The 21,454-nt window shown below is 34.7% G+C and overlaps 1 protein-coding gene across 2 annotated transcripts in view; it reads right to left on the bottom strand.

The window, feature by feature from the left end:
- Nucleotides 1-3,970: 3,970 nt before the first annotated feature.
- The window catches only part of WASF1 (WASP family member 1), an 86,805-nt gene continuing 69,321 nt past the window's right edge, over nucleotides 3,971-21,454 (bottom strand). Inside the window, exons 4-9 of one of the 2 annotated variants that reach the window (XM_073789499.1) lie at nucleotides 12,063-12,216; nucleotides 10,890-11,007; nucleotides 9,241-9,410; nucleotides 7,435-7,614; nucleotides 5,692-6,320; nucleotides 3,971-4,831 (exon numbers count right to left, since the gene is read on the bottom strand). In XM_073789499.1, the coding sequence (XP_073645600.1) occupies nucleotides 4,674-4,831; nucleotides 5,692-6,320; nucleotides 7,435-7,614; nucleotides 9,241-9,410; nucleotides 10,890-11,007; nucleotides 12,063-12,216 (1,409 nt within the window). In that variant the 3' untranslated portion in view covers nucleotides 3,971-4,673. Of the gene's footprint in view, nucleotides 4,832-5,691; nucleotides 6,321-7,434; nucleotides 7,615-9,240; nucleotides 9,414-10,889; nucleotides 11,008-12,062; nucleotides 12,217-21,454 lie in introns of both variants that reach the window. The other variant, XM_019929573.3, reaches the window with a different exon arrangement.

Here is a 21,454-nt window from a genome sequence, read left to right on the forward strand (position 1 = left end):
CATAGGTAAGAATGAAATAGATACTTTTAAGTAATATTGGAAGCTGTTACAATAGAAGACAGATTGTGATTTGATGACTCTTGTGTCTTCTGTATTGCTTCCAGGCCAGAAAGCTGTAGTTTTATTACTCCTGGAGACATCAATGTCCTATATCAAGAGAGTAGTATTGAAACAGCTAGCCTAAAGGCAGGATGGATAAATAAGAAATCTATCAAGAAGTCTTTGAGTATTACACAGACACATACACAAGGAACATATTTATATAGACTATAAAATATTCAAAATCATTATCACTAAACAAATTTATCTATTATAGCAAAAAGAAGAGAGTATAAATATCCTGAGGAAAATGACTTCAATACACGCTCAGTTGTCTTTAAAATTTTTTTTTCTAAAGAAAGAAAGTCAGGGCAGCTGGCCTTACAATAATGAGAAAAGATATTGATAACTAGTCTGTAAAAAAAAAAAAAAAAAGTGCCTGAAATGTTCATTCAAGGCTGGTATTCATTCTTTATTCAGAGCCTGGCTGTCAGACTTGAAAAGCAACAGAGATTACTGATGCATTCTACAGCCAAGTCATGGAGAACATAAATAAATTTGTTCTTAGTACAGCAATGAATAAAGGGAGGAAAAGACTTATTCTTTGTATTACAAGGGTTCTATGCCTTCTGTTTGGCTTCAGTAAGATGATTTCTATTAACTATAGTTATATGACACAATTTAGAAATACCATAATTTGATATTTCATTTTCATTAGTTCAATGCAGCAAAGCCACCTTTAAATCCTGATATTGCATGATTAATATCCTGCATTGGTTTATTTGCACTTATTTATTAAGTAGTTAACATAGAGATCACGAATTCCAAAAGGAATTTATTGGACTATTTAGGAGCTTTCAATAATTTATGCTTGCTTCAGTTTAGGGAGGTAGTTTTCAGAAAAATAAAAATATGGGGTCAAGATAAATGTAGTAGAGTGAAAACCAACAAAAAACCCAGCAGCGGTATGTTTACTAAAGTCAAAGTCAAAGCTATGTTTTGAAAGTCATTCATGAGAATTCCTATTAAATTAAAACATTTGATCAATTTTGTTCCCTGCATTAATAAATTACTTCAGAAATATTAATAACTTTCACCTTTTGGCCAGAAGGGGCGATTCTATGCTTTCCATTTCTTAAATTACACACACACACACACACACACACACACACACGCACGTGTGCATGCATGCACAGAGTTTTTATGAAGCTAGGACTAGTTTTATGTCAACTCTATTACTGAGATCAGCAGAGGAAATTTTTTTAAGCAGGAGCAGTGTCTAGGAAGATATTATTTTAAGAGTCTTAGTGGACAGAACAAAAAAGATATTTCCGAACCCGTTTACAAGAAGAGATATTGTGAGTTGCTTGTTTAAGACAAGGCCGCTGCTGTCTTGTGAGTTACCGATTTGGCAAGCTCGAGTAGTTAATAACTGTGATGCAAAATGGCTTAAGTATCACTTGAAGAAAGCCTATAAAAGAATTAGAGAAACTGAAAAGGAATATGAACTGTAGTTGTGGTGATCTGAGAAGACTTCATGAAAATATGGATGTGAGATTGTTGTTGAAGAAAAAGGGTAGGGATTTTTAAAAGTGGAAATAAAGGGTAGTGTCTCATAATTTACAGAACACAACTGAAATGAACATTTTTCTTATTTATCTTTAATACATATTTATAATATGAAAATGCTTCAGAAGTCATCTCATCTGCCCAAATAGATTATAAATTATGAAAAGTAGTAGTTATAGCTTAAAACACCTCATAAATCTGCAGCTTACAAATATCCCTTACTTAGGAAAAGTTATAGACACACTTCCTTTCCCTCCATAGTGACTGAATTTCATCCCAAATTCCACTGCTGCTAAGTATTTTCCTCCCCTTCTTTTGTCCCACCATTATTGGGAAGGGGAAGGAACAGTGTTACAAAAAAAAAAAAAAGAATGTCAGAGGGACTGACAGTTTCAAGGAGGTAGAGTATATGCAGAAAATGAAGATCAAATAAATTAAGAACTAAACAGTGTTTGTTAGATTTGGTAATATGGAGGTAAATGGGTGACTTCAACCATAACAAGTGAAGCCAATTATTTCTTCACAATATGTAATTAATTTTTTCTGACTCTATGCTTATGCATGACCTTGTGGAACAGTAACATAATTCAATAAGAAAGAAAATAGTCATTACCCAGTAACTTTCATTCTTCTTAGGGTATTAAAATTAACTACTGAATGATTTGCTCCAAAAGTCTCTCATCAAGGTAAGTTGAATACTAGACTGAAAAGTTATTTTGATTTTAAAATAAATACTACATGTATGGCCTCTTCAGCCTGTGGGCACTTTCTTATCTTCTAGAATGTTCTGAAAAACAAACAAAAAAAACTATCATAAACTATTTAGGATATACACTTCCAGGCTTTACAACAGATCCACTTCTATTGTTAAGTTTGGGACTGACGTGTACACACTGCTATATTTAAAATAGATAACCAGCAAGGACCTACTGTATAGCACAAGGAATGCTGCTCGATAGTCTTCAATAACCTAAATGGGAAAAGAATTTGAAAAAGAATAGATACATGTATGTGTATAACTGAATCACTCTGCTGTACACCTGAAACTAACACAACATTGTTAATTAACTATGCTCCAATATAAAATAAAAATTAAAAAAAAAAAGACAAAAAGAAATCCTCAACCATTTCCTTTTGTATCTCCCTTAACTGCACCAATACCAGTATCATTCCCTTTTTAGTTACCTGGCCACAATTGAGCTTTACAAAAACTATCTACTAGCTACTGCTTTTTGATCATAAGCACCTTGGAAAGACAAACTTTAAATTTTGGTATATTTTCTGGAGTTAAGTTCAACAATATACAGTTTTGTAAGGTGGGAAGGAAACTCAAATGGCTATCTAATCTCTTGTTCTAGGTCTAGGCAAATCTACCTAAAAGCAAATCTTTTTTTAAAGCCATTGGGAAATGTTTTTTATGTCCAAACCGTATTGCTATTGGAGGACTTAGTTCATCATTCCTCTTCTACAAGGATTACAGATCATTAGTTAGCTATCTAAAACCCCCTCAAATTAGCAGGTTACCAATGACCTCATGTTTCAGCTATCTATTGCCACAATGCTATGCGAAATAATCCACCTCAAAACTTAGGTGTAAGACAATAAACATTTACTTTTACTCATGAATTTATAGGTCAGCTGAACAGTTCTTCTGGGCTGGGCTAATTTTAGCTACGCTTGCTCATCTGTCTACAGTCAGCCAGCAGGTGAGCTTGCAATTGGCTCATCTAAGTTGGCCTCACTTGGGATAGTTCTCTGCATAAGGTTTCTGAACTTCTAGCAGGCTCAGCTGAGCTTACTTTTTCCACATGTTTTTGGCTAAAACAAGTCTCAGGACACTCAGATTCAAAGCGGGTGGTAACAGAACCCATCTTTTGATGGGAGTAGCTGGGATAGAGGGATCCCTCTATTGATGGGATAGAAGCAAGGATGAAGATTACAGTCACTTTTATAGTCAAACTACCAAAGCCTCATTTAGTCTTTTCTTCATACTAAATAATCTGATATTGATGCTGCTTCTCGTTCATCCCTGAATCTGGACTGTGTAAACATTAACAACTAATTTTATCATTGCAAAACATAATTTCAAGAATGCTGTTAAACTGAAGTCAAGATGTGCTGCAATTAGAGAGCAAGTTGAGATTTTAATTTAAGAGCATAAGGAGTTGAAAAATACTGACTTTTGACTTTAGGAAAAAATGACATAAAAGCTACCTTATGCACTAGACAATATGAGTCTGTACAATTAAGAGGAAATTATACAGCTTAAGTACTTTTTAACTTTTTCATTGACTATTTAGAGCCTACTTTATATTATTTGATAAACTATCAGAAAGTTTTATTCAAAGAGGTAACACCCATGAACCTTTAAAATGAACCATTTATTAAATCAGACTGTTATTCTTAACAGTTATGTAAGTTACATGGTTTATGTCAGAGTATTTCACATGGAAAATTTTTAAACTCTTATAGGCAAGCAAAATTGTACCACACAATATATAAGTAGGAAGGGGATACTGCTAAACATTCAAATAAGGCAAGTATTTTAAAACAATAAAACAATAATTAAAAATTCAAGCATTCCTTTAAGAGAATTCAATACTACAAGCTAAATGTACTTTCTGAGTGTATTCATATAAAGGTAGTGTTTCTTCTTTTAAAACGTCAGGAAATGGAATAAGGCTCATTAACAGATACAGCTGCCCTCAAGATTTTTAATCTCAGTTGCTCTCTTTAAATTAAAATTCACAAAGTGCACAATTAAGATATATCAAAAAACTGAATCAGCTACTCTAATAACAGCTGTCCATGCTTAATACTTAGTGGTTTATTTGACCAAATGATGCCTTTTCAGGGAAAAATAAAAAAAGATAAGCCACTGTAAAACATTTAGTTTGAAATGTATGCTAATATTTTTCTTAGAAATCAAAAATTATGGAGGAAAAGGGTTATTTACCTTAAGGAAAAGAAAGCAAAACACTGGAATGACCAAACATTTTCAAAGAACAAGCACCACAAAGGACATTTGCATTCGGTTTTGTAATATTTATCAATGCATTTTTTTCTTACTCCAACCAATCTACTTCATCAAATTCTGAATCATCTTCTGAATCACTGTATTCCACAGCAATACGGCGGGACAGGATGGTGGCAACATCATTTTCAATGCGTTCGTGTTTAGCTTCCTGTTCACGCTGCTCTTCGACTTTTCGTAGCTGAATACCTGATATAGTAAATCCAAACCATTCATTGTAAACCAAAATACTAGATATTATTAGATATTATTAATCGAATAAATTCAAATACACATGAGAAATACTAACAGGAAAATAAAAAGCAAGATCTATTAAAAAGAATTTGAAGATTTGATGAAACTTACCACATACCCCAGTGGATGTCTATAGTTTATTTAGCCATTATGGTCTATTGTGCTTCCCTACTCACCACCTCCTAAAGTTAACCAGGTGATACATTTCTTTTGTTTGTTACCTCTACGGTCAAATAAATTAAACATCGTTGAGCATATTTTCTGTGGCTTTTTCTCCCCAGTACTTGAGGGAAAGGCACTATTATTCATTCTATACTGTTACTGCCTGGCATATAGTAGGAAACGTTGGCTGAATAAATAAATGAATGTGACAGGTTGTTCCTTTGTTACTAAGGTAGGAACCTTAATCCTTTAAAGGTATTGGTAAAGCAAGTGTCACTTACATATCAAATGGACAGCCTTAACACTGAAGAAAATACCATTTTAAAAGGAGTTATATATATTGAATATAATATTTACAAAGGTTTTAACTAAATTTTCTATAACATTTAAGTCTGATACTTTTAATTTCTCATTCATTCAATAAACATTTCAAGAACACCTACTAAGTATGAAAATAAAATGATTAATGTGACATATTTTCTTGAAAAAGACTTAAAATATAAATTGAACATAGCTTTACTTTCTAAAGATCACTTGTACAAAAACATGAGCATCTAAACTTTTATAAATGAAGAAAACATTATTGTCTCCAATATTTAGAAAAGTTCTAATGCTACCATTGCAATGCTTTTAACGGCTCTTGAGAAAATTACCTTTTCGTATTGCTTCCAGAAGTACACTTCTGGCATCACTGATTACAGGTAGGGTTGATGGATGACGCTTTGGCTCAGAAGCAGGTATAATTTGTGATGGAGGAGATGGAGGCATTAATGGAACATGGGGACCTGGGGCAGTAGATGGAGTTGGATGTAGCCCAGAGGGAGGATGAGCAAGAGCTGCAACTGAGACAGGTGATGATGGTCGAATGCCAGGTGGAGGCAGAGGAGGCGGTGGTGGGGGTGGAGGCAGCCCCTGGACTTCTCCTTGTGGGAGTGGGTGAACTGGTACAGTCTCGCATACTGGGGCAGCTCTAGCTACCGGTGGAGAGGGCTGTACTAGAGGAGGTGCAATTGGAGGAGGAGCTGGGTGAAGAACTCCAGGGGCAATCTGAAGAGGAGCTGGAGGCGGTGGTACTGCTGGAGCTTGCAAAGCAGTGGTTGGAGGTGGAGGTGGGGGAGGTACTGGTGGGGGGGGAGTCGAAGTCATTGAAGCTCTTAATGAAGAAGTTGACAAGGCAGATGGAAGAGGTGGTGGAGGAGGTGGTGGGGCGGCGCTCACAAACACAGGTGTCCTGCCTGTAGCTGGTGACTGAGGACGATTTTCTATCAAACCTGTAGCAGAACTGAAATGATAAAGAGATCCCAGCAAGTTACTTAAAGAGAAAAAACTAACCACACAAAACATAAATGGCTACCAGTAATTCTATCAAGGTAGAGGCATTAACATGTTCCTATAAAAATTAAAAATTCTTCAGCAATATTTAGAATGAAATGAGAACTAAAAGTACACTAACAAGAAAATCAATACGTGGCGCTTTGATTTATAATATTCTAAACGATCTCATCCTCTCATGCAACTTTCATATCCACTCGAGCATTTTATCCTTCCTTTGATAAAATGCTCAGTTTTACACTGGGATATGAGTCTTCATAATGACTCAACATTTATCATATTACAACATTTGTATTGCTATACCTGTGGCCAAAACAATACTGTATTTGTATTGAAGCTATTAAGACTCATTATATGTCATTTCAGTTAAATCAATGACAACTAATTACAAACCACAAAAGGAAATTTATGCCCCTCTTCCTTGCTGAGGATGGAACATCAAATGAGTCAGTAATATAAGATTGATCTTTTTAACTGGAAATTGTAAAGCTGATCTCTATTTCTCTATGAAAAAAAATATAATGTGGATAACAGTGGACAAAATGAAACTTCAAAAAGCTTTACTAAAAGATTATTATGAGCAATTGCCTATTCTCTCTCAAATTCTTAGAGTATTTCCCCTAATATTAAATTAACATTTATAATCAAGTCTTTGGTTCCCATTTCTTTGTCCCTAACCACATACCAAAAATTCTTAATTTTTATTAATATATTGCAGATCATGTGCTTGATAACAAAGCTATAATAAAATGAAACACACTTTAATCTTTAAGTTATCATTAGCTAAAATTTCCCAAGAGAATGTGTCAGCTCTTATGAGAGGCTGGCAAACTACGGATCAAATCTGACCCGATCCCTGTTCTTGTAAATAAAGTTTTGTTGAAACACAAACATATTCATTTATTTATGTATAGTCCATGGCTGCTTTCATTCAACAATGGCAGAGTTGAGTAGTTGTGACAGAAGCCATATGTCCTAAAGCCGAAAACATTTATTATATGGGTCTTTAAAGAAAAAGGTTACCAACATCTGAGATGAAACATCATGTGCTTGTTCTGACATACCTGATACAGGTGGGTATGGGTTTTGCATCTCCTGCTCCATGCACTGGTGGAGGTGGAGGTGGTTCATGTGGTCTGACTAAGACCCTTTCCTCAGCTCTCGTCAGAAGCTCACTCATCTGACTAAACGGCAAGGCAGAAAGCGAGTAAGATCCATCCATATGATCCACATATGTCTGCGGTCTAAAAAATACATACAGTATCAGTGTATTTTTCTTGAATTATTGGTGAAGTAAAATGTTCTACATGAGATATTGAAGGTTTATCCTTTGAATGCCAATATTTTAACTACTTTAAGAAACTTCTTTCAGAAATTTATTACACTCATCCTGCTTTTAAAACACAGAATGCTGCTCACAACGCAACCTTTCCTTGCTGATTCAGGTTATTATGATGACCTTCAGTTATTTTATTATTTTATAATATAATACTAACTCAATTCACAAGGGTGAAAAGTATTACTTTCATAATCTGATAAACAAGAAAAGAAAATAACTTTCAGCCAATTGTGTTCAAAGCTATCTGCCTCTATTTAATTTTTTTCTTTACAATAAGATGCCAATGACAACAAGCTAGAATATGAAAACTGGAATTTTCTACCACCAGAATATCCTGCTGTTCTTTTAAACCTAAATGACTTCCAAGTGTCTGGCACCCAAGGGAGATAGGTCTGTGATACCAGTAGCACAGACATGGCTAACTACATTGTTTTTGTCTTTTTGCTGTTTTCAAAGGTGCTAGGGTACTCAGAAAATAGCTGCGTAACATAATAACATGTGACTTAAGTCAGATTTAAGCAAAATTTTAGATACCTTGAGCATGTGAAGACATAAATATTTACTGACTGTAGTGCATGCTGGAGACAAAGCTGGATTTAAAAGATGTGTACAAAGCAAGTTAGAAATTATTATATTTACACAACTGGGTAGGCTCAATACCTCAATCACTTAACAGTGATTAGAAATAAATGTCTGTCTACAGATTATTAATTTTTTAAAAAATCAATCCTTTCAGTCTCTTTCTTTCAGTACTACATATGGATAGTACCTTATATGTATATTACTCCTAAAATAGGCCAAAATAATTTACAATTATGACCCAATAATTTACATGTATTATTCGAAAGAAAGTCTTAAGTTCTTTTCCATTCAAAAATCAATAACTATAAAACATATAATAATAACTATAATCAACTGTACACAAATCTCTTCACAGAGAGATGCTAGTATAATGTTTGTTAGGGTTGCATATTAGTTAGATAGGGTCCCTGGCCACTGAGAAAGGAAAAGGACCTATTGCATATTTCTGCAAAAGGGGATGAGTAATTTTGTTTTGAAAGTCCTGATATATCTGAGGTGGAAGATGTGGCATAGAAAGGAAGTCAGGGGAAAGAAAAAGGAACAAAATATAACCCCCTTCCAACTCCTATTTTATATGCAGTGAATCAATAATACTTCAAAAAAAAAATCCAGACCCCATTACTCTATTATGAAATTCTAACAGACTCTGCCTGAACTACTGAGAGTGAGCTGAGACCTCATATGAAAGTTAAAACATCGAAGATCATCTACTCCAACCACTTCTTTCTACAGATGAGAAAACTGAAGTCCGGGTACAAAAATGATCTGCCCAAGATCAGACTTCAATAGGCTCACAATGGTCAGGGTTTCAAAATCAACTCAATACTTATAGAACAGAGTCTCTCAATTCAACAGTTCAGGACCTAAGACTTAGACATATAGATATTAGAAATAAAGCCAGTGTTTTACCATTAATTTTGTTTAAAAAAACAAACAAAAGAAAATAAACCTTGTTTCAAAATGAGAGGCTGGGCCATTAGCAACTTCAATATGCTTATGTAAGAGATTAGCATCATCTTCAGCCAGCTCTGGACCTTGGGCCAGCTTCTGCCATTCTCTCCGCCTGTCATGAGGTGCTCTTGGCACTTTTTCTGGTTCATGAGGACGATCTAGATTTTTCTGCTATAACAGATGTATTGAAACAAAGCCAAATGCTGAAGTACTACGTTTTTAAAAAGAGGTTATAACAACGAAAATAGAATTCTAACATCAGTATTGAAAAAGACAATGTCATCATAATATAGTAAAAGTAACAGAGATACAGTTCATTTGTGCATTCAGAGTTAAATCTTAGCTAGTTTGTTTGTAATCCCACTTTCGAATGCTTTTTTAACCTTTAAATGAAATTGATGTATCAGATAAAAATAGTATGTCTACATAATAAAACTTGAGGTCAGAAAGTCCTTTCAGATGAAAACAGATTCATCAACTCTGCTCCCACATTATTAGTTTTTGCTATAATGAGTGAAATTTCTACAATTAAAGGCACTGCCTACCTCTAGCCAAAACCTGAAAATTTACTAAGGTTATATTATCTGAGAAATGACTAATTAGCTAGCCAATACATTAGGAAAAAATCCAATTACCCAATTAAACCATAATAACTGTCACTCAACAGAAAATAGGGTATTTGAAAAATAAAACAAAAAGTGATTCCAACTGTGGGAGAAAAAGTATAGAAAGAAACCAAAGGGGCCAAGCAGGTAACATACGTGAATAAAAAGAGCCAGATATAAGATGAGGCCTGCACTGAACTAGACGGGTATGTCCATCTAAGGCATTCCAGTTCAAAAATTTAAAAACCACTGTGTTTGTCAAACAAAACTGCTTGCAGGCATAGTCTGGGCTACCAGTCACCAGTCTGCAAACTCTGGCTAGAACACTGGTACACTGTCTAGTGCAGAAAATAATAACATGTAGGCATTTTGGGGAAGAGCAGGGAGAGCAGAGATAGCTATAGAAGAAACAGAGGGATGATAAAGACAAACTTTGCCACCTTCATAATTCTGCCTAAATCCAACTTTGCTTCCTCCTTCTATATTTCTAGTTATCATTAACATGGAATAAAACAGATCCAAGTGAATTTTATTAGAAAGTAGAAAATGATAATACAGCAGACAGGTAACAGGAATTTAGTGAGACTGTTATAAGCTTTCCATTTAGGATATGCTCTGTGGTAAGAAAATATTAACTTAATCTACTTTACCAATATCTGTACAATATTCCTTTGTTCTGCTTTAGCAGAATGCCTTTCTCTTCCCTGGACCACTTAGTTCTTATTTGTTCGTCAAGATTCATTATAAGCTTTGTTGAAGTGTTTATCAGCCCCGTCCTCCCTAAAGCAGGTGCTATTTTGTGCTACTCAAACCCTCCATGCATACCTCTCTGTTAGGTGGGTATTTATCACACCATATTATAATAACCTAATTGTTCATTTGCTCCCCATTAGACTGTGATCTTTCTGCGTGGTTATAAAGACTTCAGTATTTGACCATATGGACCAAATAAAATAAAACTGTCAAAGTACAGAATTAAGAAAGTCCCACATATGCAACAAATCACAAATACATGAAAACTAACTTCAATTTTTTGAAATACCTTCTGCTTCCTCTTTTCCTTCCTCTTATCCTCCGTATCTTGTAACATTTTTTCTTTCCATAGATCAAAGAAATATGAAGGATTGGTATAAAACTTCAAACCTTCTTTACCGTCATCTCTGAAGTATAAAATATCAATTAAAATATACATTAGTAAGACTTAGAGAGGCAATAGGAATAGAAGTAATTTTACTAAAATTGTTTCCTCTTACATTAACAAAATATAGCATGTGTAAAAATATTGGCAAAATAAATGAGAATATGCACCAATAGAACATTTCTCACAAATCAGACAGGAAACTTCTGGAAAACCAGAAGTTTTTCAGAGTTGGTATTAATAATTTAAAGGTACAACTGGACAATTTTCATCCCTAACTTCTGCTGAATGCCAAGTTTTCTATAAGTCCTGTAATTACAAATGATTCTGCCAAAGAGAAAAGCCTGAAAGGACAACAGAACAGAGAAACTATACAGGGTTTCTGCCAATACTCTAATTTACTTATCATCTTACCAAATCCAAAAAATATCACCAAATAGTCATTCTAATAGTAATAGTTATATCCAATGCCTTGCATACTGACAAATAGTTTCAAATAACTATCCAAATACCATTTTATTCAGGACACGTGTTGTGCCTCTTAAATCACCCATTTAACAATTCATGTGAAAGACTCCAAAGAAAGGCTGAATAAGTCCAGAGTTTTTAAATGGTAAAAAAAATTTAAAAACAGATACTACATATTCAATACACAGATATTTAATGCAAAGATCAAGAGTAGACAAGAACCAGAAAAAAACAATATTTTATTAATGTGGTGGGATTTTGAACTCTTTATTTTTTCTTTTCCATCTAATTAGAAATTAAATTAAAAAGACAATAACAACTCCTTGTCTCTTCATATTCATGTTTGCCATTGGCTTTTCTTAAAAACACCTGTCAAAACAACTCCTTTGAGTAAGTCTTGTTTTTTGTATGCCCAAACCTTGGGAACTCACCTAGTGAATAAAGCAAAGGTTTTCTAAAGGTGGTGGATAAGGAGGGTTCTCTGCATTGCTCAGGAGACCAGTGAAATAAAAAATGTTTGGGGATTTAGCATTTAAAGGTAGACTGCTACATATCTGAACTTGAAGTCTGAAATAAATAACCGGCCTTCTTACTTATTAGCGTACTGACCTGTAAGGAGTGAGTATATTGAGAGGTGGAGGCTGTTCACAAACATCGTACGTCTCCTGTAATGGAACAGGCAAAGTCCTGCGGTCGAAAAGCTGCTGATCTTGAACTGTAGAACTTCGGAAAGCTTTTCTCATGGTTATATCTTGCAAAGACACTAAAACAAAAATCCAAAATGTATTGTTTTATTTTACTAAGATGATTTAACATAAGGACAAATTCATATACCGTATTTGTTTAAAAGTCAGAAGGTCATGACTGTTAGTGGCTTATGAATCAGGAACCATATTTTAAATGTTCTATCACTATATGCCACATCATTTTGTGCTTTATTTTTCCAATTAGATGGGTTTTAATGCAACCTCTGATTTCTAAGGCTCTAATGACACCTGAAGCATATGCTACATTTCCCATCAAGTGCACCTTTTCCTTTTCTCTCCTTGCCGTCCCCAGTCCCCACCAACCTACATTTTCCTCTTTTTTTCTATAATCTTTTTTCCATCTCCCTTTATTACTTTTATTTAGCTTATACCAATAACACTGAAGGAACTACTTAGTTATCAGTGGCATTCTGGGCTAAATGCACTATTGCCCTCTATGCTTTAAGTATGCTATAAGTATGATACATGGACTATAAAGTTAAAACAAACTTATTGTAAAGAAAATTAAGTTTTCAAGTACTGGGCAATCTGTACTGTTGTCTATTTCACTTATCTTTTATCTTGTTCTATAAGGGTCTTCAATTAACTACAAGTTCTTGAAGACTGAGGCTATCTTGTACATTAGTTTCTCCAGTAAGTTAACACAGCCCCATCATACATATGAGGATTTAAAATAACTTCATTTGCTCAGTTTCTTTTGGACTGTGCAGCATGTTAAAATAAAAAATTTACCAAAATACTAGATTTTTAACTCTTAGAGTGATTTCTTGATATTAAAAAATTAGGTGATTTTTTAACATATCTAATATGGGTTTTAGTACAAATGCCTTATACCATAGAAAGGTCAGTATTAAATAATCATAACAATTCTTAAATTATTTTTCTCCCTAAAATAGTATCTCTTTCATCCTTACAAATAAAATTCACTCAACATGAATGTTTGGGTCTATGAAATAAGTGGAGCAATGAGGCTGGCTATGCAATAGCCACAACATGACTGCATTCCCAGCAATTCCACTTCTGACTTAAAAACACCAAAATAAAATTCAGAGAAGGAAAAAAGTTTTTTTCCCACTATCACTAAAGAGTAGTATGAGAGATACTTAATGAATATAAACTATAGTGTTAGATGCTTTCACTAATTTTTACTTAAGCTTTATAACAATTTAATGGGATAGGAATTATTATTCCATTTTTAAACATAAGAAAATAGAAAATATTATATAACTGGCCCAAGGTAAAATGGTTAATAAGCAGTAGAGCCAGAACAGAAAACGCAGATCTGTCTGCCTTTGAGGCTAATCTCTCTGCCACAGTACCACATGCTGTTCCTCTGGCTCCTATCAGAAGTGGCCTCTGTTTTCTGCAATCAAAATGGATCAATTTTTGCCACCCTCCTACCCCACTTATTAACTGTAAGTATGAAACCTAGTGTTTGATTTCCCAAAACTGTCTTAGTAAAGGATATAAAGAACATGTAAAGTAATAAGCATTTTTCTATCTTCAGCTCCTTTCATTTATCATTTCTCTCATTTGTTAACAGACCAATGTGACAAAGCCCCTTCCAGTTGCCAACAATGACATCTGATATTACTTAGTGTTATATAACACAGTAAGTCAGCACAATATGTTTGTAAACATAACTGAATTAAAGATAATGGTACAGAGCTTTGTTTAAAGACTCAGTTTTTTACCCTTTCTAAATTACTGTTACTTACTATTTAATGGTAATTAAAAATCCCAAAATATTGATATTACATTCTGTAATTTATTATTCTACTCATAATGTTATTTTATGTGAACTTTAACTGAGTTAAAAAATCTAGGTAAAATAACTTTGAAAATTCCTCTATTCAACATCCCCATGACAATTTCAAATTAAGTAGTTCAACGTTTTAGATTCTGAATTCTTTCCCAATGCTCCATATAATTTTAAAGGAAACTGAATAATTCTGATAGTTGTTGGTACATTAAGAATTTTTTAAAACACTTAAACACACCTTAAGTTATTTACTAGTATCTGTATTTTCATTTTCAATTTTAATGGGAATGCTAAAATACCTGTTAAAATTTAACAGTATTTTCAAACTAAATATTAATTTTTATTTGTTACATAAAAGAACTGCCTGTATATTTCTATATTTTTAGATGAAATGTACTTGTAACTTACATGTTTAAATTATTTAAAAAAGAAATTTTGGATATAAATGACATATTTGAAAGTATGGCCATAAATTTTTTTTTAATATTAGCAATGATTTTTATCTCAAGAATTTCATGACGTATAACAATATACATTGTATACATTATAATATACACAAACATGTTTCAAGGGATACCACCAGTAAAAAACAACCGACAGAATGAGAGAAAATCTTTTCAAATCATAAGATTTGGGACTTGGATCCAGAATATATATAGAATTTGCGTAACTCAACAATCGCAAGAAAAATAATCCGAATTAAAAATGGGAAAAGGATCTGAACAGATATTTCTCCAAAGAAGATACACAAATGGCCAGTAAGTCATTTAAACCCTGTTTTGTTTTTTTTCTTTTGTTTTTTTAAGTTTTATTATTCTTTTTATTAATTTTTTTTTTACATTTATACATCACTGTGAATTACATTTGACTGTAGTTTTATTAAAGGAAGAAACACATTTTTACTATCTATTTCTGTTAGATTTTTGGTACAATGTAAAGTCAGGTTATAGATCCAGCCCTTTGCACAAAAATAGAATCATTTTTGTCTTAGTTGCTTTTAACTGAACTAGTTGCAGTTGTCAACATTTAAAAACAAGAGGTAAGAGATAAAAATCTAGATACCTGGCTTCTTGGACAAAAGAAAGATCTGGCATGACTACACTGACTTCACCTCATTTCATGTCACTCACATGCCAACAATCTGCTCCCTGTTTTGTACACAGTCTCAAAATCGCGCACTTGGTCCACTTCACTCAGAGTAACCTGGGTGTAAATCCTGGTTTTAAGTCCTAGCTCCACCACTTTCCTGCTTGGAGACTCGATTCTAAGTGGCTTATAAGCCATGAGAAGATGCTCAACATCATTAGTCATCAGGCAAATGCCAATACATTCTACAAAATGAACCAATATTGAAAACATTAGGCTTAGAAAGAAGCCAGTCACAAAAGACCATATATTGCATGATTCCATTTATTTGAAATGTCCAGAATAGGCAAATCCATAGAGACAGAAAGCAGATTAGTGATTGCTGGAGGCTACGGAGAAGGGGAGATGGGAAGTAACTAGTGTTGGATATAGGGTTTCTTTTTGGGGTGAGGAAAATGTTCTAAAACTGACTGTGGTGATAGTTGCATAACTCGGTGAGAATACTAAAAACCACTGAATCATACACTTTAACTTTAGACGAGTTAATTGTAGGGTGTATGAAATATATTTCAATAAAGCTGTTTTTTTTTTAAAGTACTGTCTTGGTTTTTTCTCATATCCAGACCTATGAGTTTATATCTTTGCATGTAGAGGAAACTTAGCATAGTTAAGTACTCACCTCTCCTTATTCAGGCATTAAATTATGTCAGAAGTTGGTTCAATCACTAAAACAGCCATCATTATATTCTACCTTTTGCTTTTTTCAGCGATATCCTTTAATTTTTTTTTTTTCGGTACACGGGCCTCTCACTGTTGTGGCCTCTCCCGTTGTGGAGCACAGGCTCCGGACGCGCAGGCTCAGCAGCCATGGCTCACGGGCCCAGCCGCTCCGCGGCATGTGGGATCTTCCCGGACCAGGGCACGAACCCGCGTCCCCTGCATCGGCAGGCGGACTCGCAACCACTGCGCCACCAGGGAAGCCCTCCTTTAATATTTTTACTGTTCAAGTTTAGATCTATTATATAACTTACATTTATAATAAAAATGTTATTCCACAAAAAATATTTTGAACAGAGGATTATAAGAGATTCACATTAAATAATACTCTAGGGTAGATAAGTGAAAATTATGTTCTTAGTAGTTTCAGTTTTCCTTCTTAAAAAATAAACAAAACAGAAAGAGGCATTTGAGAAACACCACCACTCAATGTTTTCTATCAAGGCATGAAATGTTTTACCACTAAACTTTCTACCATTATTATTTTTTTAAACCTAATATCCCTAGCTTAATATCTCAGCATAGAACACTTTTGTCCTATATACTGGCAATTTGGGAACTTTTTTTTCTTTTGGAAATGTTGATTTAAATTGGGAAGTAACATTGAAAGAACGAGATCAGATTCTAGCAGTTTAGCAATATGCACACACACAAGTATATTAAAAGGAATTGCATTCTTAAACAATCAAACCTAAGAATTTCAGGTAATTTTCAAATTATTTCTAAGACAAATGTATACAAACAAATTATAAGAGAGAAAAGACAAAGAAACTGGAGGAAGAGTCTGGCCAAAAAAATTTTATGTCAAAAAATGAAGAGCTATTTAATATACAAAAAGAAGAGGTAAAAAAGGGGAAAAAAAGCTTCCCTGGTGGCGCAGTGGTTGAGAGTCCGCCTGCTGATGCAGGGGACACAGGTTTGTGCCCCGGTCCGGGAAGATCCCACATGCTGCGGAGCGGCTGGGCTCGTGAGCCATGGCCGCTGAGCCTGCGTGTCCGGAGCTTGTGCTCCACAACGGGAGAGGCCACAACAGTGAGAGACCCACGTACCGCAAGAAAAAAAAAAAAAAGAAAAAAGAAAAAAGAGGAGAAAACCCAGGAGACTCACGCTAATGGCATTTATACATAAGCCACCAATCTATTACAACATGTACAACAAAGGACGTGGGTAAAAAAGTTGTGTAGTAAATTCCTTTTTTTTTTTTAACATCACTATTGGAGTATAATTGCTTTACAGTGGTGTGTTAGTTTCTGCTGTATAACAAAGTGAATCAGTTATACATATACAAATATCCCCATATCTCCTCCCTCTTGCATCTCCCTCCCACCCTCCCTATCCCACCCCTCTAGATGGACACAAAGTACCGAGCTGATCTCCCTGACTACGCAGCTGTTTCCCACTACCTATTTTACATTTGGTAGTGTATATATGTCCATGACACTCTCTCACTTCATCCCAGGTTACCCTTCCCCCTCCCCATGTCCTCATGTCCATTCTCTACATCTGTGTCTTTATTCCTGTCATGCCATTAGGTTCTTCAGAACCAGTTTTTTTTTTTTTTATTTTAGGATTCCACATATATATGTGTTAGCATATGGTATTTGTTTTTCTCTCTGAATTACTTCACTCTGTATGACAATCTCTATGTCCATTCACCTCACTACAAATGACTCAGTTTCAATTCTTTTTATGGCTGAGTAATATTCCATTGTATATATGTGCCACATCTTCTTTATCCATTCATCTGTCGATGGACACTTAGGTTGATTCCATGTCCTGGCTACTGTAAATAGAGCTGCAATGAACACTGTGGTACATGACTCTTTTTCAACTATGGTTTCCTCAGGGTATGTGCCCAGTATTGGGATTGCTGGGTCGTATGGTAGTTCTACTTTTAGTTTTTCAAGGAACCTCCATATTGTTTCCAATAGCGGCTGTATCACTTTACATTCCACCAGCAGTGCAACAGGGTTCCCTATTCTCCACACCCTCTCCAGCATTTATTGTTTCTAGATTTTTTGTTTTGGCCATTCTGACTGGTGTGAGGTTATACCTCGTTGTAGTTTTGATTTGCATTTCTCTAATGATTAATGATGTTGAGCATCCTTTCATGTGTTTGTTGGCAATCTGTATATCTTCTTTGGAGAAATGTCTATTTAGGTCTTCTGCCCATTTTTGGATTCGGTTATTTTTTTTTTGATATTGACCTGCATGAACTGCTTCTATATGCTGGAGATTAATCCTTTGCTAGGTGCTTCATTTGCAAATGTTTTCTCCCATTCTGAGGGTTGTCTTTTGGTCTTGTTTATGGTTTCCTTTGCTGTGCAAAAGCTTTGAAGTTCAATTAGGTCCCATTTGTTTATTTCTGTTTTTATTTCCATTTCTCTAGGAGGTGGGTCAGAAAGGATCTTGCTGTGATTTATGTCATAGAGTGTTCTGCCTATGTTTTCCTCTAAGAGTTTGATAGTTCCTGGCCTTACATTTAGACCTCTAATCCATTTTGAGCTTATTTTTGTGTATGGTGTTAGTGAGTGTTCTAATCTCACACTTTTACATGTACCTGTCCAGTTTTCCCAGCACCACATATGGAAGAGGCTATCCTTTCTCCACTGTACATTCCTGCCTCCTTTATCAAAGATAAGGTGACCATATGTGCATGGGTTTATCTCTGGGCTTTCTATCCTGTTCCATTGATCTATATTTCTGTTTTTGTGCCAGTACCATACTGTCTTGATTACTGCAGCTTTGTAGTATTGTCTGAAGTCAGGGAGCCTGATTTCTCCAGCTCCAGTTTTCATTGTCAAGATTGCTTTGGCTATTCGGGGTCTTTTGTGTTTCCATACAAATTGTGAAATTTTTTGTTCTAGTTCTGTGAAAAATGCCAGTGGTAGTTTGATAGGGATTGTATTGAATCTGTAGATTGCTTTGGGTAGTAGAGTCATTTTCACAATGTTGATTCTTCCAATCCAAGAACATGGTATATCTCTCCACCTGTTTGTATCATCTTTAATTTCTTTCATCAGTGTTTTGTAATTTTCTGCATATAGGTCTTTTGTCTCCTTAGGTAGGTTTATTCCTAGGTATTTTATTCTTTTTGTTGCAATGGTAAATGGGAGTGTTTTCTTGATTTCATTTTCAGATTTTTCATCATTAGTGTATAGGAATACCAGAGATTTCTGTGCATAAATTTTGAATCCTGCTACTTTACCAGATTCATTGATTAGCTCTAATAGTTTTCTGGTAGCATCTTTGGCATTCTCTATGTATAGTACCATGTCATCTGCAAACAGTGACAGCTTTACTTCTTCTTTTCCAATTTGGATTCCTTTTATTTCTTTTTCTTCTCTGATAGCTGTGGCTAAAACTTGCAAAACTATGTTGAATAATAGTGGTGAGAGTGGGCAACCTTGTCTTATTCCTGATCTTAGTGGAAATGGTTTCAGTTTTTCACCATTGAGGACGATGTTGGCTGTGGGTTTGTCATATATGGCCTTTATTATGTTGAGGAAAGTTCCCTCTATGCCTACTTTCTGCAGGGTTTTTAAAATAAATGGGTGTTGAATTTTGTCGAAAGCTTTCTCTCCATCTATTGAGATGATCATATGGTTTTTCTCCTTCAATTTGTTAATATGGTGTATCACATTGATTGTTTTGCATATATTGAAGAATCCTTGCATTCGTGGAATAAACCCCACTTGATCATGGTGTATGATCCTTTAATGTGCTGTTGGATTCTGTTTGCTAGTATTTTGTTGATGATTTTTGCATCTATGCTCATCAGTGATACTGGCCTGTAGTTTTCTTTCTTTGTGACATCTTTGTCTGGTTTTGGTATCAGGGTGATGGTGGCCTCGTAGAATGAGTTTGGGAGTGTTCCTCCCTCTGATATATTTTGGAAGAGTTTGAGAAGGATAGGTGTTAGCTCTTCTCTAAATGTTTGATAGAATTCGCCTGTGAAGCCATCTGGTCCTGGGCTTTTGTTTGTTGGCAGATTTTTAATCACAGTCTCAATTTCAGTGCTTGTGATTGGTCTGTTCATATTTTCTATTTCTTCCTGATTCAGTCTTGGCAGGTTGTGCATTTCTAGTATTTGTCCATTTCTTCCAGGTTGTCCATTTTATTGGCATAGAGTTGCTTGTAGTAATCTCTCATGATCTTTTGTATTTCTGCAGTGTCAGTTGTTACTTCTCCTTTTTCATTTTTAATTCTATTGATTTGAGTCTGCTCCCTTTTTTTCTTGATGAGTCTGGCTAATGGTTTATCAATTTTGTTTATCTTCTCAAAGAACCAGCTTTTAGTTTTATTGATCTTTGCTGTTGTTTCCTTCATTTCTTTTTCATTTATTTCTGATCTGATCTTTATGATTTCTTTCCTTCTGCTAACTTTGGGGGTTTTTTGTTCTTCTTTCTCTAATTGCTTTAGGTGGAAGGTTAGGTTGTTTATTTGAGATGTTTCTTGTTTCTTAAGGTAGGATTGTATTGCTATAAACTTCCCTCTTAGAACTGCTTTTGCTGCATCCCATAGGTTTTGGGTCATCGTGTCTCCACTGTCATTTGTTTCTCGGTATTTTTTGATTTCATCTTTGATTTCTTCAGTGGTCACTTCATTATTAAGTAGTTTATTGTTTAGCCTCCGTGTGTTTGTATTTTTTACAGGTCTTTTCCTGTAATTGATATCTAGTCACATAGCATTGTAGTCAGAAAAGATACTTGATACAATTTTAATTTTCTTAAATTGACCAAGCCTTGATTTGTGACCCAAGATATGATCTATCCTGGAGAATGTTCCATGAGCACTTGAGAAGAAAGTGTATTCTGTAGTTTTTGGATGGAATGTCCTATAAATATCAGTTAAGTCCTACTGGTCTAGTGTGTCGTTTAAGGCTTGGGTTTCATTATTTATTTTCATTTTGGATGACCTGTCCATTGGTGAAAGTGGGGTGTTAAAGTCTCCTAATTTTATTGTGTTACTGTCGATTTCCCCTTTTATGGCTGTTAGCATTTGCCTTATGTATTGAGATGCTCCTCTTTTGGGTGCATAAATATTTACAATTGTTATATCTTCTTCTTGGATTGATCCCTTGATCATTATGTAGCATCCTTCTTTGTCTCTTGTAATAGTTTATATTTTAAAGTCTACTTTGTCTGATATGAGAATTGCTACTCCAGCTTTCTTTTTATTTCCATTTGTATGGAATATCTTTTTCCAACCCCTTTCAGTCTGTATATGTCCCTAGGTCTGAAGTAGTTTTCTTGTAGACAGCATATATACGGGTCTTGTTTTTGTATCCATTCAACCAGTCTATGTCTTTTGGTTGGAGCATTTAATCCATTTACATTTAATATAGTTATCTATATCTATGTTCCTATTATCATTTTCTTGATTGTTTTATTGGTATTTTCCTTCTCTTGTGTTTACTGCCTAGAGAAGCTCCTTTAGCATTTGTTGTAAAGCTGGTTTGGTGGTGCTGAATTCTCTTAGCTTTTGCTGGTCTGTAATGGTTTTAATTTCTCCATTGAATATGAATGAGATCCTTGCTGGATAATCTTTGTTGTAGATTTTTCCCTTTCATCACTTTAAATATGTCCTGTCACTACCTTCTGGCTTGT

Source organism: Tursiops truncatus, chromosome 12 (assembly GCF_011762595.2).
Source record: "Tursiops truncatus isolate mTurTru1 chromosome 12, mTurTru1.mat.Y, whole genome shotgun sequence".
Taxonomy (NCBI): domain Eukaryota; kingdom Metazoa; phylum Chordata; class Mammalia; order Artiodactyla; family Delphinidae; genus Tursiops; species Tursiops truncatus.